The sequence below is a fragment of the Felis catus genome, chromosome A3 (genome assembly GCF_018350175.1).
Source record: "Felis catus isolate Fca126 chromosome A3, F.catus_Fca126_mat1.0, whole genome shotgun sequence".
Lineage (NCBI taxonomy): Eukaryota > Metazoa > Chordata > Mammalia > Carnivora > Felidae > Felis > Felis catus.
This window is the reverse complement of record NC_058370.1, coordinates 52862766-52889090: the sequence shown is the minus strand read 5'-3', so window position 1 is coordinate 52889090 and position 26325 is coordinate 52862766. Positions and strand designations below refer to the sequence as shown.

The 26325-nt window shown below is 37.4% G+C and overlaps 1 protein-coding gene across 1 annotated transcript; it reads left to right on the top strand.

The window, feature by feature from the left end:
- The first annotated feature begins 314 nt into the window (after nucleotides 1-314).
- SLC5A7 (solute carrier family 5 member 7) lies at nucleotides 315-25865 on the top strand. The gene is made up of 9 exons (XM_019826952.3): nucleotides 315-448; nucleotides 1759-1987; nucleotides 6290-6403; nucleotides 7149-7304; nucleotides 11487-11635; nucleotides 15035-15178; nucleotides 18571-18724; nucleotides 22482-22699; nucleotides 23988-25865. Exons 2-9 carry the CDS (start codon nucleotides 1810-1812, stop codon nucleotides 24612-24614), a joined length of 1740 nt encoding a protein of 579 aa, XP_019682511.1. The 5' UTR covers nucleotides 315-448; nucleotides 1759-1809; the 3' UTR covers nucleotides 24615-25865.
- The last annotated feature ends 460 nt before the right edge of the window (nucleotides 25866-26325 follow it).

Below are 26325 nucleotides of genomic sequence, written 5' to 3'. Positions count from 1 at the left end.
AGGAGCCACCCCAGAGCCCGGGCTCCCGCCCAGCCCCTCAGCCCCCGCCCCTCCTCACCCCCACACCCATCCTGCGAGCGAGGGCACTTTCCCCGGCACCCGCCCCAGCACCACTTTGCTCTGACGTCCGCCCGCCCAGCTCTGACGATCGCCCCCGCCAGCCGCCCTTATAAAGGGGACTTTTGCCAATACTGGCATCGATCGCCACCTCAGCCGCGTCGCGCGCCCTCCGCCGGGGCGCCCACACCTGTCAACTCCGCGCGCGTCCAGGTTCTGGGAGACCTGGGGCAGGAACCCAGCCGCCTGGCGCTACTCCTCGCCCCTTGGCACCCCGGACTCTCCCCCTCCCTCGGCAGCCTTGCAGCCCCCAACCACCAAGGTGCCTGGGCGGCGGTCCCGAGAGGAGCTCCAGCCGGCGGAGCACTTCTCCGCGCGGCGACGACTCCAGGTAGGAGCAGAGCAGGCATCCCGGGCGCGTCGGAGCCCGCTCCCTCGAGGACCCGGTGGCCGCCCAGCAGGCGTTTTAGGTCGGAAGGACTCGGCTTTTGTTGCCTCTTGGTGGGGATGCGCGGGCGGGTCCACTGTCTGGCACCCAAGGCTCTTAGGCTGCAGCGGCGGGAAGTCTGGGCGCAGGAGAAGGACCGAGGGGTAGCGGGAGGGTCGGCGGGGGTTGGGTGGAGGGTGCTGGGGAGCCCCCAGGCTGGGCCCAAGAACGAACTTCCCAGCTCGGTTGCTCACAAAGGCGGAGCTCACCCAGCCCGCCCGCGCGTCTTTTGCTTCCCCTGAATCAGAGGGAAGCTAATTCTTTCACCCAAGGACTCATCACCCACCTGCGAACACAAATACCTGCATTTCCCCCCAGAAACGTGCTTGTGTGAACGCGAGTGCATGAAATAGCCATGGTCACGAGGGTTGAAAAATAACAGAGAACAAGAATTCCTGAAGGTGAAGGCGTTAGAATTTGACATATGTCTCTTAAGAAGTCTTGTTTTTAATACGTTTGCCCCCCTCTTATATATTTAGGCAATACTGTATTTTTAAATTGTTTTCTTGTACCTACCATTAAGTTCAGGAGGGGGGGAGAGATGAAAAGAGCAAAGAACAATGGAAGAGCCAGAAGAGCAGGCTAAAAGGTGCATTCTTTAAACAATGTACCATCTATAGTTGCTACAGTAACTTGGACCACGGGCACTTGTTGAAAATTAGAGTTGATGTGCTTTTGAAACTGGTTTTCCTAAAGTTTTTTTTCCCCAGATATTTGTATGGCACATTACTTTTGGAACCATTCCCTACAATTGTTTGAAAGGAGAGATGGAAGAATGAATGGATGACTGAATGTAAGAATATGTTAGAATTCTCAGGGTAGTCTTACAATAATTCTAGATGGAATAGTAAGTTAGTTCCAAAAGCCAGATGCATCCTCTTTGTAAATGATCTTAACTGAGACTCAGTTATGATACAAGACAAGGTTAATTTTAAATTAAAAGAATTTATTAAGCACAAAAAGTGACCATGATTACATTTGGTAAACAGCCATTTCTATTTTTTTTCCCCCCTTGGAGGCTCAAAACAATGTTAAACTGTTAAATACTAATTAGAATAAAATAGTGGACATGTGTTGGCAACTGCTAGTGTCATAAGCGATTTCAATGTGCTTTTTCTGTAAGTGGCACAGGATCTCTCATGAGCCAGCTGGTTTATTCCCAGCTGCTTATGCATGCTTGGCTGGTTTATAATGCATTACTGTATTTTCTTCAGAAATCTTAATGAAGTAGCTCACTGTGGAAGAATCTGGACCCCTAGATAAAAATGGCTTTCCATGTGGAAGGACTGATTGCTATCATCGTGTTCTACCTTCTAATATTGCTGGTTGGAATATGGGCTGCCTGGAGAACCAAAAACAGTGGCAGCTCAGAAGAGCGCAGCGAGGCCATCATAGTTGGTGGCCGAGACATTGGTCTGCTGGTGGGTGGATTTACCATGACAGGTAGGTTCTGATGCCTCTGCTCCATGCTGCCCACCCCTCCTTGGCCTCTCAGAGTGACAAAGCAAACATTAGCCTTTGTCTTTTGGGGATTCTTTAAGTTCATTACTTACATATCCCAAAAATAATTTTACTTTTTTGAAACAAAAATAAGTGGGTGTCGACTCAGTAGAACTTGAACAAAATGATTTTATAAAAATCGCTGGACACAATATCAATGAAACAAATCTGGAGGATGTGGACAGTTCAGTGGGTGGGAACAGAATAAAAACAAAGGAGAAAAGTGTCTTAGTCTTACAAGCTATGTGATAAAGTCAGTGTCTCATCATGTTCATTAATACAGGTACAAAGTTGTGAATTTTTGATGTCTCAAATGATGAATGTCAATGAACATTAACTCATGATAGTTTTCAACTGAATAAATCAATTAGGGGCAACATAATTCCATATTGAGAGATGCCCTGTTTTGAAACCTTATCCTCCCATTTAATAAACCAATTTCCTCAAAGGAAGATAATCACATGTTAAGAATCCACAGCACTGGGGAAAAAAAAAAAAAAGATTTCCAGGAGGCTTGATAAAAAGGGGGAAAGCTAGGGCGTATCCCAACTGAAATGCCTTAGCCTGCATCTGCAGCCCTTTCCTACTCAAAACCCTTTGGGCTCAGAGAAGCTGATATCTTTCCTCCTGTTCCCAAAGGTGGTTCTGTTTAAGTGGTAACTTGTTTCTCTTTTATATTCTTATTTGTTGTTGAAAATATTTCTGAAAAACAACAATTTAAAATTATATCTTTAATATTATTTGATATATGTTCACTAACAATAACATTTCACTTCTGGTTCTTACTAGGTTTTTAAACATTAGCAACATAATCCAGACTAACCAGAACTCTGAGGGCCCATTGGAAAATATCCCATGAGAAATCATATCCAAATGATGCCCAGTTTCCTTCCTGATGTGCTATTTAAATATGATTCATCTGTATATGAAATAGTTTAACAGAACAGTCTGTGAAGACTGCATCCCTGCTGGCCATCTGAAACCTACAATGTTCTAGAATAGTTTATGGACTATAGGTTTTATTTTTCAGACATGCTCATTTTATGTTCCTTTAATTCTTCTTCAACTGTGTATAGTTTCTTATGATCATTATGAGGCTGTTTATATTTGACCACTGTGAAAGGTCTCTGGAAGTAAGGACTAGAATTAGCACCAAACCCTGGTCTTGTGGCAGCCACACCCTGGGACCCCTCCGCAATGCACCAAGTGCAGGCCTCTAGCTGGCTTTGCTTCCTTTCTAGAATATAAAGGCACAACATTTGTAAAGAGGTCCTTTCTTACCCCCGTGTCTCAATTTTTCTATATACTCACATATATAGAACAAATTGTATTGTGCAAAATATTTTCTGTGATATCTAATATACACAGATAAGTAGGAAAACATAAAGATTAAGAATCATTCATAACCCTACAACTTGCGTATGTTTACTGAAATGTTGGTATAGATTTTCAGATGTTGTTTCCTTATTATCCTGATGAACACCATGCACAACTTTACATCTTAATTTTCATTTTTCATTATAGCAACAACACTTCTTTTTTACCCTAAAGATCCAGATGTGATACTGGCATCTGAAGTGAAGCAAAACATTGTGATTATATTCCCTTCAGGTTTCTCCTATACCAAGAAAATGAGAAGAAAAGTGAAATAAAACAATAGGAACTGATTTCACTCAAAAAACTGTTGAAAAGAATAAATGAGTTGCTGTACATCAAAGTTTTTATTCATTGAAAATTATTATAGTGTTTTATGACTCTAGTTTAATATTAGATCTATTGTGTTCATAAAGATAATATTGCAGAATTTGTTTTTATGATCTATAATGATTATTTCAACCTAACAGTTTTTTAAAGTGTATAGAAGAATTTGAATCATGATTATTTCATATGAAGTTTCATAGTCTATCTCAATTTTTAAAGATTTTTTTTTCAGTCTTTAAGAACTGAAAAGAACCTTGGTCAATATCATAACTCATTTAAAATCTGAACCATATTATCTACATCTTGTCAGATTCATTGATCATATATATTTGTTAAAGAATAAAGATTAAAAAATAAAAATGCATATAGTTTAAAAGAGTTATTGTTCTCACTGATAAATCTGACATGAAATATACAAACATGCAGAGCAAATTCTGGCATAGAAGGGACTAGAGTGATAAAAATGGATGGACTTTAACCAGGATAAGTAATCAAGTCTTCACTTCTATATGTTTACAATCATTCAGACACCAATTTTGTTTTTGGATAAGGGAGAGGACATCTACACAATGAAAAATGATCACTTATAAGCTTTGTGCTCATAAGACCATTTCCTTTATGCAATGAAACATTGCTAGTATGTTCTTAGGGGTTCCAGTTTCCTAGTTTCCAGATTCTCCTAGAACGAGGATCAAGTCTGATTCTATGACTGTGAAAATAATTTCTTCAAGTCCTAGTTAGACACCAGTGGAGGGGGAAACCCTGTTTAAATTTACAGGAGGGCTTAAAATGAGAAAAGCAAATAATAGCTTTTGTTATTCATTCACAGCCATGTAAAAGCTAGCAAGCAGATGAGAGGGGCTGATATATGCATATTTGTCCTAATTTAGGGTTTTTGTATTTCCATTTAAATGTGCTTAAGATTTTTTTTCTAGGGAGATCTTTTCATGTTAACCTTTAAAAAAAAATACTAACCTTAAAACATTCCCTTCTTTGCTTGGTATCTGGATTAAACGCCAGATAAATTTTGGAATGAACACAGTAGAAACACTTGTCTTTGATAGTTTCAAATACATGTTTACTTACATTATAATTGTGAGATTTCAGAGAATTTTTCAGAGTCAAATTTTTTTCCCAGTTGGATGATACAGCCTAGAATTCAGACTCCTATCTGATAAGCGAGCCCATGTTCCTCATAATTTTACACACATTCTACAAAGGATTCTTTTAGATATTTTGGCAATATTCTTAAAAGGAAATAAACTATAAAGCTTTGGGGCACCTGGATGGCTCAGTTCAGTGACCAACTTCGGTTCAGGTCGTGATCTCGTGGTTCACGAGTTTGAGCCCTGTGTCAGGTTCTGTATTGACAGCTCAGAGCCTGGAGCCTGCTTCAAATTCTGTCTCCCTCTATCTCTCTGCCCACCCCTGCCCCCAGTTCTTTCTCTCTCGCTCTCAAAAGTAAATAAACATTAAAAAAAAAACTATAAGGATTTAAGTGTTCCATTAACTTTAGCTTTTCAGGAAGAAGCATATATGATACTACCTTCTCAGAGAAAATGGTAGAGTTTATAGATCCTTCTTTGCCCAAACTTGTTTACCCAACATGTGTTTTCTTTGGATCCTTGACCTCTTCCTTCAACTGTTATGCTACAGGAGTTCTATTAAATAACATCTGAAGAAGACATATTTCTTATTATTCTCCCTGAAATATCAAATATCTTACTAAAAGACCCAGATTAGAATGAAGAATGCAAGTGGGTGTGCAGTCAACATTCAAATTCTAATATCAGCCCAGGTCCTAAGCATATGTTAGGTACTTGGAAAAAAGGAGGAAAAACATAATTTAAAGTCACTTTAGGACACCTTGGAGTAAAAGTGTCATCTCTCCTTTAATAATTTAAGAAAGTAAGTAAAATGTTAGGATGCAGAACAGCTCTGCCAAAATCCTGTGTACCCAGAGTGTTTAAGAAGTGCCCCTATTAATTAAAAATAAAAATTTTAAAAAGTACATACATCTACAACTGTGAATGCCTCTCCCTGCCCCCTCCTTGAGGAAGATAATCGTGATCCATGTGAAAAGATCAATACAATCAAAACAGAAAAACCTTAAAATAAAGAAACTTGACCTCAACAAACACAAGGCAACACTGTCCAATAGAAATACAATGTGAGTCACAGAGGTAATGTTAAATTTTCTACAAACCTTTTTTAAAGAACATTAAAAAGTAGAGGAATAAGTATAATGTAGAATAACGTAATAAAAAATAAAGTAGAATGTATTTAACTCAATACATTGAAAATGTTTCCATTTCACCATATAATTAATGCAAAAACAATTATTGAGACACCTTACATTCACCTTCACATATGAAGTCTTTGAAATCCAGTATATATTTTACACCCAGAACACTTCAATCCAGACTAGCCACATTTCAGGTGCTCAGCAGTCACCGGAGGCTACTGGCCACTGTGTCAACGTGAGCCGGTCTGGGGTATGAGGAGTTTGGCAGCGTCTTTCCCTCACCCTTCATTCTATTTCAGCCACCTGGGTCGGAGGAGGTTACATCAACGGGACAGCTGAAGCAGTGTATGTACCAGACTATGGTCTAGCTTGGGCTCAGGCACCAATTGGATATTCTCTTAGTCTGATTTTAGGTAAGTGAAAATTTAAACTTTAGTGACACACTCAGTAAAGCATAAAGAACAGGAGTACAAATAACAAATGAAATAACAAGTCAAACTGTAAATAACTATCGTGGAAAAAAAATGTTACCAGAATTCTCTCAAGTAGGTGTTACCAGAAATCAGTAACACTAATGCTTAGATTATTTGATCTCTTGATTATGGAATATGTTTTTAGTCCCTTGATCTGATGGCAAGAGAATAGTCAATTTCCTAATGTATGATTTTTTTTCTTTCAAAAATAGTGTAGAGATATCATTAACAATGAATCAACTTGAATTGTACCTGAATTTCTTTTTGTAAATAAAACTAAGAAAAGGTCAAGAATATTATATAACAAAGTTCCTAATATTTTTTGCCGTTAAAATACTTTTATTGGATTTTGTGCTTAATCAGCATCTAAATGTTATTCTGGGTGATACAAAGGCATTTTAGCGAATGCCACGCTGGTCAATGTTTTTAAATCTACATGCCTCGGATATACTATTCAATAGCCCTTTTGATGCATACAATGACAAAACGTATTAAGAAAGTCATGTTTTGTTACTAAGTATGTCTTGGTTCTGTATTCACAGTGTATTTTAGTCTGGTTCCTCCACACATATAAAGGTTCTAAAAAATGTATTTCCCTTGAGAAATTATAACATAATAAAATGTTGGCAAAGACTATTATATTATGAATTTTTTATTTTCTCATAAACACTTTAATTTCTTTTAGGTGGTTTGTTCTTTGCAAAGCCTATGCGTTCCAAAGGATATGTGACTATGTTAGACCCGTTTCAGCAGATCTATGGAAAGCGCATGGGTGGGCTCCTATTTATTCCTGCGCTAATGGGAGAAATGTTTTGGGCTGCAGCCATTTTCTCCGCCTTAGGTAAGGACCTCTGCCTCTCTCTGGTTGATGAGCAGCACATACACAAATTTACTCCCTTCAGCCACAAGCCAGGCTACCTGCAGCTTCCCTCACCTGAATTAATGCAACCATCTCCCTGCTTATGGTTCAGCCCTCTTCCTCTAGTCTACATGGTAGCCAGACTCATCCTTCTAAAACACAAATCTGATCATGTCCCTTTACTGTCCCTTTCTAAACTTTTAAGTGGACCCATTAAGCTTTTTATGACTTAGGCTCTTGTTTCCTTCATCATCCCCCCCCCCCCACTCCTCCTTACTTTTCCAGAACTCTAGACCTCCTGTCTTGCCTCTGACACTGTGCAAGCCCAGGTGCCCTCTGCTTTGGACTCCTTTCCCCCCCTACAATTTTGCACATCTGCCTAGAAAACCAGGAAATGTCCTTCAATCTTCTTATAGATGTCACTTCCTTGGGCCAGACATCCTGACCTTGCCAGATGCCTTTCCCATGGGCTTCCTTAGATACCTAGAGTTTTATTTTCATTGGACTTGTCACTTTGTATTATTATGTGCCTGTTTATCTATATCATGCCCAAATCCAACCTCACAAAGGGAGTTCTAAAGTTCTTGAAGATAGGACTTGTATCTTGTTAACAATTATAATCTTCTCACAAATGAATGAAAGAATGAATGAATGAATGAATCATCTATGGCTATACTTTCTTCAAAAGAGGAGAAGAAAAACATTATTTCCTTTCTCAGTGTAATCCCAGTACATCCTAAAGTACTGGGTTGTATATATGTTTAGGGATCTAGAAAATGAATGGAGACTTCTTAGGGTCTAACTTACTACCAAGACCAATTAATGCTAAGAACAACTTATCCTTGGCCCATCAGTTCTCAGCCCACTTGCAAGGTTTAGAAAACAAGATGGTGGAAGAGCGGTCAGTCTCAATAATTTGCCTTTTCATCAAGGGGAAATTTCACTGAGTGCTGAGTTCCTTCTTGAAGATTAATAGACTTGGAAGTTCCATAACCTTCTTCAGTGAGCTGTGTCCGTGTTTGATATCCAGGCATCCATGTATGTTTCTCTCCATCTCTTCTTACAAATGAAGATAAAAGGCTTATGTCTATAGCTAGACCCTAAGTGGTCAAAGCAAAAGTAAGATAAGATGAATTTCCTTCTATGGTGTATATTCTATACTACAAACTTACCTTCTGGCTTCAGTATTATCATCAGATCTGACCTCTGTAATGTCAGACATTAGTTTATACTTCCTTTCATGACATTATTTTTTAAACTCCCATATAATCTTATCTTCTTGGTCTCCAACTATAAAATGAAGGGATGATTTGATGTAGAAAAGAAAAAAGTTTGATAGCTATAAAATATTGTAATAACTCAGTGGAAAATGTTGCACTTTCTAGGTACTATATAATAATTCTCCACAACTACCACTGCACCTATAGCCTAATGAAATTATGTGTAAAAATACATCTCCTTTCCCACCTCACTGTCATTAGCCAAGAAGCAATGGTAGTTTGTCATTGGTTTTAACACTAGAAAATGTTGGTTTTAAGAACAGCCTGCTGAGATATTTAAAAAGGAGTGGGCTCAGTAGCTAACAGAATGAATACAAAATGTTCATTTTCATGGAATACAGATCAATTTATGTAACAGAGCCCGGAAGGGAGAGTTAAAATAATAAACTAATATTTCTAAAGTATTTTTGAAATATAAACTTGAACCAATCTCTAAACTTTGCTCAGTTAGTTATTATTGTATATGTGTGTGTATCTACATCTGTGTGTTATGTCACTATATATGTAAAATGTGTTGATATCTATATATCCCTCTCTACACAGATGCACACACATATCAAAAACATGTATAAAAAAACATTGCTGCTATTGTTTGGGATATATGCTTTTGTAAAGAGAATGTGTCTTTCTAAATTAACACATATTTTCTTCAAAAATAATAGTGGGACATAATTCGAAATTAGTGCTTATTAGAAGTAAGTTGGAACACTTAAGAATAGACAAATATAACATTATCACCCACAAAATATATGCTTTTGTAAAGAGAATGTGTCTTTCTAAATTAACACATATTTTCTTCAAAAATAATAGTGGGACATAATTCAAAATTAGTGTTTGTTAGAAGTAAGTTGGAACACTTAAGAATAGACAAATATAACATTATCACCTTCTTGTGAATGTGCTGAAACTTAGGAGAATTTTAAACTATCTTCTTGGCATAAATGGACAGCATCTTTTACATACATTTTTTTTTAAAATGTGTATTTATACTTCTCACAGCTCAAATTCGGTGAATTTTTATAACTTTATTTTATGTTTATTTTTATGGCTTCATGATTAAACTAATATTTCACAGCAGATCTGGAAATGTAACTTCAATTTTAGTCACTATAAATGATGGAATTATTTAGAAAATATTTTAGAGAAAAAATTAACCCCAATCTTAATAGTGATAGAAAATGGGTGATTTCTTTAAAACCACTGAGTTACAACCAAATGGCAGTATTTACCAGGACCCAAGTCTTTAAAATCCTAGTCCAATGATCTTTTTTTCTGTAGCATACAGCCTCCTTCCCTACCTTTTGGAGGTATGGAATTAATAAAAACGTCACAATGGGTAGAAAGTTAAACAGCAGCCCAAAGAGGCAGGTAGTAATTGGAATTTTCATTCCTGAGATATGACTTAGAAATGTTATTAAAGTCAAGAACCAGACCAAAAGAAGATTGGCAAAGAATTCACAACTAAGGTTTCAACATGAAGCAAAAACTCAGTCCGCTATCCAAAGTCACCACCTTTGCACTGATCCAAATTGACCACCTTCCTTCATCTTCATTCTCCAATACCAGACTTTTCTTTTTACTAATTCATTTTTACTCATAAAAATAATTTAATTTTGTTACCAAAGCCAAATCACTCAGAAAAAAATTCTTGAAAAATATTTTATATTGTTATCTTAGATCAAAATAGTTTACACTGCTCCTTGAGAAAATGGATTTTCGTCTCTGGTGGTTTGCATATGCTATTAGCATGCATTTGAGGAGTGGTAGCAGAACATAAGATTGAAATTAATGATACAAAAGAATCACAGATTTCTTGCACGTATGTTGGGGTTCCTATAATTGCCGTGTTTAACAATATGAAACATAAAGTATGTAACTTTTGAAAATGGTGGAGAAAGGATTTATAAAGCAGCAGGTGAATTCTGAACTGGAAGTCCAAGAACCATAGTGGTCCAGTGTCCCTAACCTCATATTCTCATTGGAAATATAGACATCAAAAACACATAAGCAGTCAGAAAGTAAGAAAAACATAAATTTTATTTCTAAGGGAGGTTTAAAATTCTGATAAGGAAAATTACTTAAAAATATGATGTTGAAATCTAGGGTTCTTCAATACGTTTGTGTCCTAGCAGTAGGACTGGATTAAATTTACCAGTTTTATTACTTTCTCCTACAATGTTGTCTTAAACCTTGGCACTTTATACCATCTGTCATCTAAGAAAAGCTAGCAGGGGTCAGAGTTAATGCAAAATGGAAAATGAACATTAATTGTAAAATGTGGAAGTGGGTGATTGTGCTTATCTCGTGAATATGAGTAAATACATTGTATATATTTAATTAAAGTCTGTTTCGGATAGCTAGTAAAATTATTGTAAGTTCTTTTTCTTTTAAGTCTATTTATTTTGAGAGAGACAGAGATAGTGCAAGCAGAGGAGGGGCAAAGAGAGAGAGAGAAAGAGACAGAGAATCCCAAGCAGGCTCCACACTGCCAGCCCACACAGGGCTTGAACTCACCAACCATGAGATCATGACCTGAACTGAAACCAAAAGTTGGATGGTTAACCAACTGAGCCACCCAGGTGCCCTTGAAAGTTCTTATAATGGTATTAAATTTAATATATTTCATGGAATTCTGAGGTCATATCATCAATTTTGGGTGCTCCCACCTATATAAGTTACCAAAGTGCCAATTTCAGGAAGGAAGAATATATTATAGATTTTAAGATTTTGATATGACAATTCACTTTGGCTGTTATCATCCAATACATTTCACATGACACAGAGGCACTACCTGCTGGTATTGAACATTCAATGTATCCTTGAACAGAAAGTGGAATCCATTTGAGTACCTTGACCATAGCATTCTCTTGTCTGCTTTCTTCAGGAGCCACCATCAGCGTGATCATTGACGTTGATGTGCAAGCTTCTGTCATTGTTTCTGCGCTCATTGCCACTCTCTACACGCTGGTGGGCGGTCTGTACTCCGTGGCCTACACGGATGTAGTTCAGCTTTTCTGCATCTTCATAGGCCTGGTAAGTGGGGCCATTCACAGACTTTCTTTCTTCCTTTCCTTTCCTTCTTCTTTCTAAAAGATAATATGGTATTTTATACTAACTCAGCAAAATTGAATAGAAACGTTATTTTCCATCATGAGCAATACATAGTAAGTTGTGTATGATTTGAGACTTTAAATTTCTCAATTAATTAATTGGATGAAAAACTGTAGTCATTTAGTTGGATTTTGACAGAAAATATGCCCTCAGTTTAATTCTTAGCAAGGTCTAGGACTTGCTTTGCTTCATGCCCACATTTGATGGAAACTTATGTATGCTCTCCCTTGAGTTTGAAAGCAAAAAACACTTCACTCAGAGTTAAAATGTCAATGTTGGTGCTTACCTGCATTAGTCTTTTAACCTTCCCCTGTATTAGTTTTAATTCCATAAGACCGCTCATAAGACAGAAACTATCCCACTGGAAAAACTGTGGGTTTCAATATTTATCATCACTATTTGGGGTCTCAAATCAAAGAAAGGGCACAAGATTTATTATGTATTGTTTGTAAGTTCTAGATTAAATTAGGTAATATATGTGTGTTTATTCAGTAAAAAATACTGAATTATGGAGACGTGAATATTGTTGGTATTATATTAAAAGTGCTTTTGTGTTTTACATGCACATTTTAGTCAATGTTGAGCCTTTGCAAACTCAACATCTTAAAATGTCAAGACTGTATTATTATCTATATAATATCCAATGCCTAAGACAATTCTAAGGTAGTATAAAGAAAATGGTGTGACCACTCCGTGCTGGGCACTGTATTGAGTTCAGACATGTGTATGTTATCTCAGCTGTGTGTCCTGTAGAGGTGGTGCCCACGTAGAAAGGCCACAGACAGAGCACATTGAGACTGCACATCATGACTCACTTTCCACAGATGATTAAAGCACCCTTGAGCCTCCTCTTTTTTCCTTATTTTTCTCATAATGAAAAGCTCTTCACCCTATGCTAGTGTTCACACTAGACAGTCAGAAAAATTAAGTTGAATCTCAGACTCATTTTTTGTTTTTGTTTTTTTTTGTTTGTTTTCTAGCATCATTAATAATGGATGAAAAAATTTAAAAGAACTGACTACAACTAAAGTTACAGTTCAGCCTTAAATTAACATATGCTAGCAATGATCATAATATTTCCTCTTTTTCCCCTAGAATTGATGTGCATTTCATGGAATTTCATTCACTTATATTTTAATTGAATTCAAGTATATTTAATTTGCTTAATGACTCCTACTTTTTTAATTTTTAAATTGTCAAAAGCAAGTGGACAGTGCTGAAATTCACAATTCTCCTTAGCATCATCATACACTTCCAGAAATAAATCTCTGTTCAGAACCTTGGAGGCATGGTTGGTTTGGCAATGACAGCTCTCATGATGCACTTGGTATTCTAACAAACACAACCTCAGGGGATGAAGCTATTTATTGACAATAAATGTAATTTCTCATTGCTTTTCATGAGACCAGAACTTAAAATGCACAGGTGCATAAATCAAGCATGCCAGTACAAAGATGGTAGGGCAAATATATGTGAGTATAAATGTTAGAGTGCTTTTATGCTACAAAATGTAACTAAACTGATAAGGAATTAAGTTGTCTTGGTTATAAGTTAAGGGTCTATTGATTTGACTGAATAAAAGGCCAAGAATGGTTTGTTTTCCAACCTTCAAATGGCTATACATGGATGCATAATTAATGTATCAACTCACACCTTACCATTTCCTTTTCTCAAATTCTCCAATTCTGTTGATTTTATCACCATCCTTGGAGCTCCACAACTGTAAACATGAGGTTAATCTGCTCATTTTCCCTCTCTGAACTCTCTTCCCACTCTAATGTAAGGACTGTTGAATCTCTCTTCATAATCCTTTTTAGTACCAATGTCTTTCTATTTCCAATATCATCACTCTATTTCGCGCCTTTACCTGAGTCATATCAGTGTACCGACTGCTTTTTCTGACTTATTCTTCTCCTAAGCTCACTGTTCACATCTAGAAATTAAAATGCAGAAGAAATATACTAAACTCTTTTTAAAACTCAGAAGAAACAACAGGTGTTGGTGAGGATGTGGAGAAAGGGGAATCTTCTTACACTGATGATGGGAAAGCAACAGGTGCAGCCACTCTGGAAAACATTATGGAGGTTCCTGAAAAAGTTAAAAATAGAACTACCCTGCATTCTAGCAATCACACTACTAGGTATTTACTCAAAGAATACAAAAATACTAATTCAAAAGCATGCATGCACCCTGATGTTTACAGAAGCATTATATACAATAGCCAAATTATGGAAGGAGCCCAAATGTCCACCAACTGATGAATGGATAAAGAAGATATGGCTCATATACATAATGGAATATTACTCGGTCATAAAAAAGGAGTGAAATCTTGCCATTTGCAATGACATGGATGGAGCTAGGGAGTATTATGTTAAGCAAAATAAGTCAGTTGGAGAAAGACAGATACCATATGATTTCACTCATATGTGGAATTTATGAAATAAAACAAACAAGCATATGGAAACAGAGGTGAGCCAAGAAACAGACTCTTAACTATACAGAACAAACTGATGGTTACCAGAGGGGAGGTCAGTGGGGGAATGGATGAAATAGGTGATGGGCATTATGGAAGGCACTTGCCATGATGAACACCTGGTGTTGTAAGTATTTAATTGCACACCTGAAACTAATATTACACTGTATGTTAACTAACTGGAATTTAAATAAAAACTTAAAAAAAAACTTAGAAGAAATGCCACTAGCTTCTAGTTGCCTGCAAAACAAAACACCAACCCTCAGCTTACAATTCAAATTTCTCTCCATATATTTATGTTTATCTGCCCTATTTCCCTAAGCCACTTGTAGCCCAAAAGATGTGTGTGCACACCCTGTGTGTTCTCCTCTTTGCCTTGTTCCATATAGATGGTCTCCCCATTCACTGCCTTCTTTTTGTATTAGCACTGGACTCACGCCTGAAGGTTTGTGTCACCCACCAAGTTCTCAATCAGGTCTTTCCTTGTCATGTTAAAAATTGGACATCTTTATCTAATTCAAAGAAAACAATAAGTGTTTATATATCAATATACTCAATGTTCTCAAACTTAACATTTTCTTCCCAAAGATTTGTTGACTGCTCTTATATTTGATATGATATGGTGTAATTAAGCACAGGTATAGATAATATGTTAGTCTAACTTTTGTAAATAAGTATTTCATGGCATCCCACAGGGAACTTAATTCCAAGTTCTCCTCTGTCTGAACAAGAGGAACAACCGAGCTATGTGGTCTGTGAGGAAACAAAATATGTGGTGAAACCTTGCATATGTTAAACAGGTAAAAAAAATTGTAGTTTAACAGCCTCATGTCCCTCTTTGGTTGTAGTGGATCAGCGTCCCCTTCGCCCTGTCACATTCTGCAGTTGCTGACATTGGGTACACTGCTCTGCACACCAAATACCAAAAGCCTTGGCTGGGGACCATTGAATCATTTGAAATCTACACTTGGCTTGATAGTTTTCTGTTGTTGGTAAGTAATGCCCTTACCTGAGGAATGCAGTCTCATTTTTCCTAAAATTGAACATATTTTTAAGATTTTAAGACTTATATGTATATGTCACCTACTGGCTCATGTATGTTTCTGCACTGACTACTTCCTGTTGGAAGGCCGGAGCCACTTACTGACTGTGGTAGCTGATTAGTGTCGAAGTGGAGAGAGAGTGAAGCCTTCACAGGACAATGTCAATGGGGTAATATATGGTGTGTACCCATTTCTGCTGTGCTATAAGTGAAGAACACCATGCCCTACCCCCAGGTACCCCCCCAATCTGAAGCCAAGCCTTCTAAAAGCTTTAATTTGTATTTTTGGTTTAGGCATTACAACCCACTTCTTCTGAAAATAAGTAATCCATTCAGTCTCTAATTACTGAGTAAGTAAGTTAGTTGTGCCATAAGACCTTTAGTGCAGACAGAAATTGGAAAAAGAGGTGTCCCTCAGGAAAGATACCAAGAAAGAAGTCTTGGGAAGTCAGAGATAGCTTGGGAACTTGGCAGGACTTTGGGGTGAAGGTGGGGCACAGAAGAAATAAAGGCAGATCACAGGTTGAGGAAAGATGGGAAAACCAAAAGAAACTGCCAGATATTGTGATTTTGCTACTTGCAATGGTTACTTACAAAAATAAAACACTTATTTTGATTTCAAAGTAAGAAATAGATTAACATCTATATCAAAATTAAAGGGAAATTGTTTATTTTTTTTTTCCTTTTTAGAGGGTTCACAATAGTTTGTAATTTCACTTTGTCATTATGTCACTTCGGTAAATTTCATCCCTGAAGGCAGATTTGTCTGTCCCAATAAGGAATTTCCTGGTAAGAAGACAGGAAAACAAGAAAACAAGTTGTTTCTAGTGGTGCTGAGGAGAGCTTCTTTCCCAAAGGTTGTAAATGTATTGGCCAACATTTTTCTAGATTGGATTATAATTATGAATTCAATGAATAATGGGGTTAAATATTATGTGTGTATGAACTTATATCTGCATAGCAGATATATTTATGGTTACATAGGAGAAGATTATGACAGAGAAGATAGGCAGTTTGTTCATAATCACACCATTGTCTGAGTGAAGGATTGAAATAGAGAATCAAGACCCAAAACTTATTTCTCCTACATGACACTTTAGTCCTCAGATTTACAGATCTTGAAGATAAGGCTATATATCCAATGACTGCTAAGGTTTCTTCCACCTCAAAAAATTATATGACTCTGTTCATTCTTCAAAATGCAACACAAGTGAAAGTGGAATAATAGATAATGAATGAATAGATGAACTACAGAAGGAAGCCTCCAAATGTTTCACGAGTGGTCTCCAGCCTTCCAGTTGTCTCTCTGAACTTCCACTTGTCATAAATTTATGATTTATGGACTCCTGCTCTGGATACCTTTAAGGTATCACCCTGAACCTGCTCACTGACAACATTCCTCACCTGGCCCATTGTAATGGCCCTTCACGGTCTCCCTGCAGCAGCCCAACCAAATCTCACTTCTCCAGACCCATCTTCCACCTCACCATCAGAGCTTCTGTTTGTCTGTGGCAGTCAGATTTCACCTCACTTACAAAGCTCTGGTGACTTAAATATCCAGAGAGATTGGCATGTAAATTATGGTGTAGAGATTCATATAAGCATCTAAATTGTTGATGAATGTTCATTGGCATAGAAAATGTTAGTGATATACATACATTCCTGACTTATCACGGTTTGACTTAACAAGTTCTCAACTTTATGGTAGTGCAAAAGCAATAGAATTCAGTAGAAACCATACTTTGAATTTTGATCTTTTCCTGGGCTGGCAGTATGCGGTACTATCCTGTCTCTTGTGATGCTGGGCAGCGGCAACCAGCCACAGCTCCCAGCCAGCCACGAAGAGTAAACAACATACACTGACAAACATTCTGCACCCATACACCATGTTGTTTTCCACTTTCAGTCTAGTAATCAATAAATTATATAAAATATTCAATGCTTTATTATGAAGTAGGCTTTGTGTTAGATGACTTGTCCAACTGTAGGCTAATGTCAGTGTTCAGAGCACCTTTAAGGTAGGCTAGGGTGAGCTATGATGTTCAGTAGATTAGATGTATTAAATGCATTTTTGATTTTGACTTCAGATATTTTCAACATATGACGGATTTATTAGGATGTAATCCCACTGTAAGTCAGAGAAGATCTGTATTGACTTACAGGTTGCAAACCAAAGGAAAAGTTTTGGAAAAATATAGACTTGAGACATGGATTATGCATTTTAGAATTCATTATTTTACTTTTTTTTTTTTAACTTTTGAACATGTATAGCTTTTATAAGGAGGAGATTGTTCTGGAATCAATATGTAACAAGCACTCTCATTGGCACAGGTGTGACAATGATAAACAATACATTCCAGAGGCAATTAAAGAAACAACTTCAATACATTGTGATATGGGGAATTCATTCACCAGTTCACTCATGAGCAGTGACTGTATGAGAGTCAGAGGACCATGGCAGTAATCAAGGGGAAGGTATTCCCCTGCCTCCTGTCTCCCACACACCCTGACCTTTAATTAAGCCAAAGACATGGTGGTCTCATAGCTGTTTCATTGTTTTTGTTTGTTTGTTTCTTCTTCTGTTTTCACATTAGATTCTTTGCCAGGTGTTGCTGTCTTCTCTCTCCATCTCCACCTAGTGACACCTTCTCAGTGCTTCAGAACTGACTCCCTGTCATTTCTGCAGGTGTTCCTGATTGCCATGCAGCTGTATATACTTCTTTATAGCAGGCAACAAATTACATTATAGTTCACTGTATCCAAAATGTTTATGATTGTGTATCCTCAGTAAGAATTTTAAGTACATCCCCCAGGTACCTGGGTGGCTCAGTCATTGAGTGACCTACTCTTGGTGTCAGCTCAAGTCATGATCTCAGGGTTCATGAGATCAAGTCCCACTTCAGGTTCGGGGCTGACAGCATGGAACCTGTTTTGGATTCTCCCTCTCTCTGCCCCTCCCCCATGCTTGTTCTCTCTCTCTCTCTCTCTCTCTCTCTCTCTCTCTCTCTCTCTCTGTGTCTCAAAATATATAAATAAACTTTAACAAAAAGAACCTCCAGATGAAAACAAAGCTAAGGCTTCTGGGCTTCTGGGTAGTTGTAATGCAGCTTAAAGTAGGGAAACCAAAGAATAGAAAAGATTGTGTGATATAATTATGAAGGAAAAAACTTGAAGAAATTCTTTGCAGTTGAAAATGTGGTGATTGCAGTTGAGATGTTTGGCATGTATGAGAGCCATACAAATGACTACTGTGCATGTAACTGTACAACTTCTTATTTAAAAAATACCTAATAGATGTTATTTGCCTCTAATTTATTCTGAGTCCCTGCTGTTCCCATGCAGATGCTGGGTGGAATCCCATGGCAAGCCTACTTCCAGAGGGTCCTCTCTTCATCCTCAGCCACCTATGCTCAAGTGTTGTCATTCCTGGCAGCTTTTGGGTGCCTGGTGATGGCTTTACCAGCCATACTCATTGGGGCCATTGGAGCATCAACAGGTATATCTCTTGTAACTTCACTAATGGACCCACTGAGGCTTCACTGAAGTGACCAATTACCACCCAGCCAGCCTCCCTCCCCCATTTTCCCTCTTATCCACACATAGTTGATTGTTTCTCATCATATTCATATACAGACATTTGTTATAGCACTCAAACAATTGTATTTTAGCTCCATGCCTCCAAAAAGCGTTTGATTGCTCTCCCCACCAATAAAACATTTGTGAGCATGCCCTTCCCCCCGGCCCCCCTTGCTGGTATACTTATCAATTGTGTCTATGTAATCCTGTTAGCAATGTTTCTCAACCAAGGTGCACATAGACATCATCTGGGGAGGGGAAGGGACTCTTGAAAAAAATACCCATTTCTATCCTACCCCACAGGGATTTTATTTTAATAATCTAAGATGGATCCTGAGAGCAGTGGTTTCTAAAGCTGCTTGGTGGCTCAAAGTGCAGCCCAAGTTGAGAGCCACTGGCTTAGAAATTTACCTGACACCTACAGACCACTTTGAACTTGAGATTCCTGATTTACATTTTTTATAGCTTGCTAATTACAAGTTTTCTTTCTTGGAGAAATCAATAAGTAAGTTTTCAAGATAAAGATAAACTCAAGGCACTAAGTAACTTAGAGAATAATTTACTCAAAATCAGTAAAAAAAAAAAAAAGCATTATGAAATGCTTATCTCCCAGTAGCCTCTATCTAGAACATTTTTAAAATCTCACCCTTAATTTTACTGAACTTGTTAATTACTCTTGATGCATATATATCTATGCTATGCAGCTTCCAAGGGTATTTCATGAAAATACAACACAATAATCCAAATTCAAAGGGGTCCTGTAGGCAAAGGTCATTAAAACAGATTAAAGAAGCTTACCTTTTACTCTGCTGTGTTTGTAAAGTTGATACAGGATAATACTCATGTGGCTACTTTTATTTTCAATTAGTACAGCTGTTTATTAGATTATTTAACTTTTACAAGAAGTAGTCATGATTCATAATGTACACTCTTCATTCCAATTGTTCATCCATGACATAAACAAACACTTAACAAGATGACTGACAAAGGTGATTATATGCCTTTGAATAAAAGATAGCATTTATGTCACAATCAGAAAACAGATCCGGCCATCAGGAGCACTCATGCATATGTGCATGTATGTGTGCATGTGTGTATGTGTGTGTATTGTAGGGCAACACACTGAAAAACACAATGTCAGCTATTTTTTTGGAATAGGTTCATATTCTTGGTTGTTGTTTCTGGTACCATAATATCTCAAGGAATGCTGTAAAATTGGCTTCAACAAAGCATGGGTTTGAACTGTAGTGGAAAATGGGGGAATAAAAAAATAGTAGGATCCAAGGGAAACCACTCTTATTCAGTCCTGTACTTTGCCATCAAAGAAGTTCAGCAAATAAAAAAGGAGCTATAGTAATGTACATTTAAAGATTCCATTTTATTCTTCAGCACATAATGGTACAAACAGTAAAGAACTATATATTCAAAGATAAACTTTTTTTGTTTGTTTTTCACCACTATTTTCTCCATCTTGTGTGGTGCACAACAGGATATTTTTTGTAACCCTTACAATGAAGCCTTCATAGCCATTCTGTAAATAATATGCAAAAGCATATTAGCACAATGCAGAATTACCTTTGTTAAAAAATAAATTTAAAGATGTAATTCCTTCTATGAATTCTAGAGTTCAGCAGGCAAACATATCATAAAATTTAAATGATCTTATAGCATATTTTACTAGTGGTTCACCTGAGATTCTGTTGGAGAAGCATAGTATTAATGTTGGTGAGTCTTAGACTGCTAATTGATAGGTTTGTATAATTCAAAACACTCAGTTGTATGAAAAATTAATGGTTCATGAAATCAAGCCCTGCATTGGGCTCTGCTCTGACAGCACAGAGCCTGCTTGGGATTCTCTCTCCTCTCTCTCTGCCCCTCCCCAGTTCATGCATGCACACTCTCTCTTTCTCTCTCTAAATAAACTTTAATTCATAGATACATGCATAAATAATGGAAAATTTTGGAAAATAATGCTGACCGTGTTTAATTGATCATGCAATTCCTTCAATTATGGTAAAAAACTTAAATTTTCTGAAATAAAAAAATACAGTGTTTTATTTTCTTTATAGTATCAATATCAGGAATAATTTCCAAGTTTCAAATTTTAAAACTTAAAAGCACATTTACCTATTTTATTTTTTCAAAAAACCTTTTATATATTTCAAGAAACTTCATGTTGCCTACTTTAGCTTTTTAAAAAATGTTTCGAACATTTACATACATTCTTCTCTGTATGAAAATGTACAGTTGTATAATTTATGTATGTAGTTTTTCTTCTTTTTTCTTTTTTTAATGTTTATTTTTCAGAGGGGGGGGCAGAGAGAGAGGGGGACAGAGGATCTGAAGCAGGCTCTGTGCTGACAACAGATAACCTGATGCAGGGCTTGCTTGAACTCATGAACTGTGAGATCATGACCTGAGCCGAAGTCTGATGCTTAACCGACTGAGCCACCCAGGTGCCCCATGTATGTAGTTTTTCTAAGTCAGCTTCACAGTGTTATTTTGTGAAGATCACATAAATTGATAGTATTCTGTAATTAAATTTTACTCCAAAGGTCAATCTATTGAATTAACTATAATTTGGTGAATTCCCAGATTTGGCTGAATATTATCATCATTCAGACATATGCAATCAGATTATTTCAGGATAGGGATGTAGGACTCTGCATTTTAAAGGCATGCATGAGAGATCCCAATGTTCATTCAGGTTTGCAAAACACTGGATTAATCCAATGGTGATTCTTCCTTTTATTTCTTGCTTTAACAAGATTAGGCACTTGCCATCCTCTGCCCATTTTTTTCCTTATCCTCACAACTATCAAACTGATTCATTGTGTTTAATAGCCTGGCCTACAGACTTAGCCAGAGATGTGCTGCAAAACATTGCCTGTACACCTCTGATGCGCATGCCCTCCTGCTTCCTCAGGAGTCCTTTTGCCTTTTATGTTTTGAGTTCCGTTACATGGAGTTCAAAAACCTCCTGAAAATGTCAGCCTCATACCTGCACTTTCTACTCAATAAAACAAGGACTTTGCTTTACCTATCATGCCTCCTATTTCAAGTAAGTGGAATTCAATGCAAGAAGGGATTTAGTTGGGAGAAAAACAATGCTGAGGGAGCTCCAAAACCAAGTTTATATACAGGAAAAGGATGGATGAGAATAACCTCACTATTGTCTATCCATTAATGCTTCTATGACTAAAAACTTAGGACTGAAACAGTACTTGTCCCCTCATACCACCAACTGGCTGAAGAAATAATCTATGCTTTTGTTTTATAACATTTTTCTATGTTTCTGTACAATTTGATGTCACAACTGCAGAAAAGAAATAGATAATAGGCAGGTAGTAGATAAATGAATAGATAGATGATAGATAGCTGGTGATAGATAGATGATAGATGATAGATAGATAACAGGTCTTGTGAATAGGGCTAAGTGTCACCAAAACCCATTAGAAGCCAGAGTTGAATATAAGACCATTTCAATTGACCAGTACATGGATTTCCTACCTACTTAGACCAACGTACCTAATTATACTAATTACACTTCTCTGATCAGACTAATTCATACATTCTGAATTTATTTCAAAAGCTACCAGAGAATAAGATGACCCCCAAATGGATAAAGAGCATGTGGTTCTTTAGTTATTATTATATTTGTCATTTCTATTCAACAGACTGGAACCAGACTACATATAAGCCTCTAGATCCCAAGGACAACGATGAAGCAGACATGATTTTACCAATTGTTCTGAAGTACCTCTGCCCTGTGTACATCTCTTTCTTTGGTCTTGGTGCAGTTTCTGCTGCTGTTATGTCATCAGCAGATTCTTCTATCTTGTCAGCAAGTTCCATGTTTGCCCGGAACATCTACCAGCTTTCATTCAGACAAAATGTAAGAACAGTCTTTTCCAGTGTAGCATTATTGCTTTTGTCATCATTGCATTTATTTTATCTGTAATATTATATATTTACTAATATCCTATATTAAAATCTGACCCTACTCTGATTAAGCACACAAGATTAAATAATGCTGAATTTTATTTATGCTGTATATGAATATTTTTAATGCATCTTACTATTCATGTTAGTATGTAAGGGAACAAACCCAACGTAAGCATTTTTCAAGAGGTACAGTCATATTGCTACAATTCACATTTCTTGTCTTTCTAATGAAAGTAATGAAACCCAAAACATCTTAGAAAAACTTTGAGTTTAATCATGTACTATAAGAAACTTGAAGCAGAGCATGGTGAGTACATTATTTTGTGGTCATTTGTGTAGCATCTGCCCCACCCTTCACTTGAACTCCCAAGTCCATGTTCATGAGAAAATAGCCTCTCAGTGTGATTGTCCTTAATGAATCAAGTGGGTGCAGAACAGGGCTATTGTGTCACTGAGCGGCCAGGAGTTCCTGCCCATCTTCTTCCTTCACTAAGGCTTTGTTCTTTGTTTTTCCCTAGTTTTCTAAGTCATAGTTAACAAAATGGCCCCACATGTTTTTAAGGTGGCTGGCCTTAAAGATGGTAGGACTCCTAGAAGAGAGGAAAGAAGGGTGGGCCATGCATCCTTCTGGTCACATAAGAACTATTCCTTAATATGAAAAGTACATGAAATCCTCTCTTCATTATTTTTTTTTTAAATTTTTTAATGTTTATTTCTTTTTGAGAGAGAGAGAGAGAGAGAGAGAGAGAGAGAGACAGAGCATGAGCGGGGGAGGGGCAGAGAGGGAGACACAGAATCTGTAACGGGCTCCAGGCTTTGAGCTGTCAGCACAGAGCCCGATGCGGAGCTTGAACTCATGAACCATGAGGTCATGACCTGAGTCGAAGTCAGTCGCTTAACCAACTGAGCCACCGAGGCGCCCCATCTCTTGCATTATTATTCCCCTGTGACAGCACATAAGCTCCTCTCACCTCTCCCCCTGCATATTCAGAGAAAAGTGCAGCTGACCTGTGCTTCCTGCACAAGACACACAGAAACCTCTCCCAAAGGCCCGCTAGGGAAGCCACCTGGATTGCTAGCTTCCTATACTGTCGTTTAGGTTGGTTTTGCCTGCAATGAGCTATATGAACCAGGGGAATTGTTTAGACCTGCTTTAAAGCACAGAAATGCATTTCATTCTTCACTTAAATGAGCCAGTACACTGTGTGAAAAGCTGTCACTGTGACATTTTCTTGCAGGCATCAGACAAGGAAATCATCTGGGTTATGCGAATCACAGTGTTTGTGTTTGGAGCTTCTGCCACAGCCATGGCCTTGCTGACGAAGACTGTGTATGGGCTCTGGTACCTCAGCTCAGACCTCGTTTACATCATCATCTTCCCGCAGCTGCTCTGTGTGCTCTTCGTCAAGGGAACCAACACGTATGGGGCTGTGGCAGGTTATGTGTCTGGCCTTTTCTTGAGAATAACTGGTGGGGAGCCATATCTGTACCTGCAGCCTTTGATCTTTTATCCTGGTTATTACCCTGATAAGAATGGCATATATAATCAGAGATTCCCATTTAAAACCCTTTCCATGGTTACCTCATTCTTATCCAACATTTGCATCTCCTATCTAGCCAAATATCTATTTGAGAGTGGAAGCTTGCCACCCAAATTAGATGTGTTTGATGCTGTTGTTGCAAGGCACAGTGAAGAAAACATGGATAAGACAATTCTGGTCAAAAATGAAAATATTAAATTAGATGAACTTGCACCTGTGAAGCCCCGACAGAGCATAACTCTCAGCTCAACTTTTACCAATAAGGAGGCCTTCCTCAACATTGATTCAAGTCCAGAAGGGTCTGGGACTGAAGATAACTCCTAATGACCCCATCCACATAAAATACTGCTTTCACAAACAGAGTGTTATAGCAGGCTAGTCCAGGAAAGATGGGTTGCATCATATAAAAAATATACTTAAAAAATAAACAGCATTCAGGTGGATAAAAATCCATATAAAAGTACAGTTGCACAAATGCAAGCCAAGTTAGAAGGAATCATGTATGAAAGCAACAGATTGCTTTCTCATTGGTATTTCTCATCCTCGTTTGACTCTGACTCTAGATATTTTTGTTAAATATGCAAAAGTGAATTAAGCCCCACTCAAAGAACAGAGGGTTATTTATCTTTATTCAGAAAAAAGAAGTAGGTATGAAACAGCCAAGGAAATTCAGTAGACTTGCTCTAGACCTTGTCTGCTAATGCACTAGTGGGTCTGGTTTATTTTCATGATGAAGTTCAGAGAGTAACTTGCCATCACTCAGATGAATGGTGCAAGAAATTAATGGGTGATTGTCCTGGTGTCCTGATGGTTAACCTATTCTTGCATCTTCTGAACTAGAACATTTGCTGAATATGCAATTTGTTTCTCTTTGTAGTGACACACATTATTCTGAGCACAGGCAAAGCAAACACATATGCAAAATACTGTGTCGTGGAATTTCTTTATGCACAAGGTAATAGGAAAAGTAGAATCCATCTTTGTAGAGGAGCACTGGCTCCTCTGAGTGTGCCCAACAGCTACCATGTGTATTGAGAAGCATACCGAGAGTATGGAAGGCATTATATTAGACAACCTTAAAGCAATAAATCAAAAAGGCCATTAAGCAGAAAGTGACAAGAGCAGGTTTTTGTCTTCATCTGAAGTTTATAAAGTTTTGCTTCATGATAAAAGAAGTAGTGTCCCATATTACTATCTAAATTGGTACTGGAAGTGACATTGAGCCTTATCTAAGGTGAGATAACAGTATAGCGCCAATGAAGATTAATGAGAGACAAATGGCACCTCCTGATAAAACTAGAAAAATAAAACCCTCTCAATTTTGGATATTCATTAGTGAAGATGATTTAATGTTAAGAGAGTGACTCTGTGGCACTTTTTGCAAAAGCCAGTCTTAGGTACTAGACAAATCATCACTACAAAAAGTAGACAGTGAATTTTAAGATGCAGATGAAAGAAGAAAATAAAAATAAGTCCTAAAGGGAAAAAGCCATCAATTTTAACATTTGGTGTCCACATAACTTTCATGAGGTTAGTCATTAAATATTATTTTGCTCCTTTTCTGGAGTTAAAAAATATGTGTGTGTGTGTGTGTGTGTGTGTGTGTGTGCGTGTGTGTATATATATATGTACACATATATATATACACACACGCACACACATGTATATGTATATGTATATATTTATATTTATATTTATTTATTTATTTATCTAATGGTTTGTACCATTTTAGAATTTTAAATGCTTTCCCCGTAGCCACATTATAGAAATAACCAGGACTATGTCTACAAAAGCAGAGTGAATTGATGAGCTAAAAAATTATCTGAGCATTTGATCAAATAAAGAAAGGCACCATGACTTATTTAAACTAAAAAATTTTGTCCAAAAATGTTTCTGTTTTGCAATTCATAGACAAAATGAAGTTAATTCAGTGTTCAACATTAAGTATGAAAGTGTTGTTCAGGAAGTTACAATTCCTTTTTTAAAAAATTTTAATTGCCTAAAAGCATCAAATGACACATGAGATAAATTCACA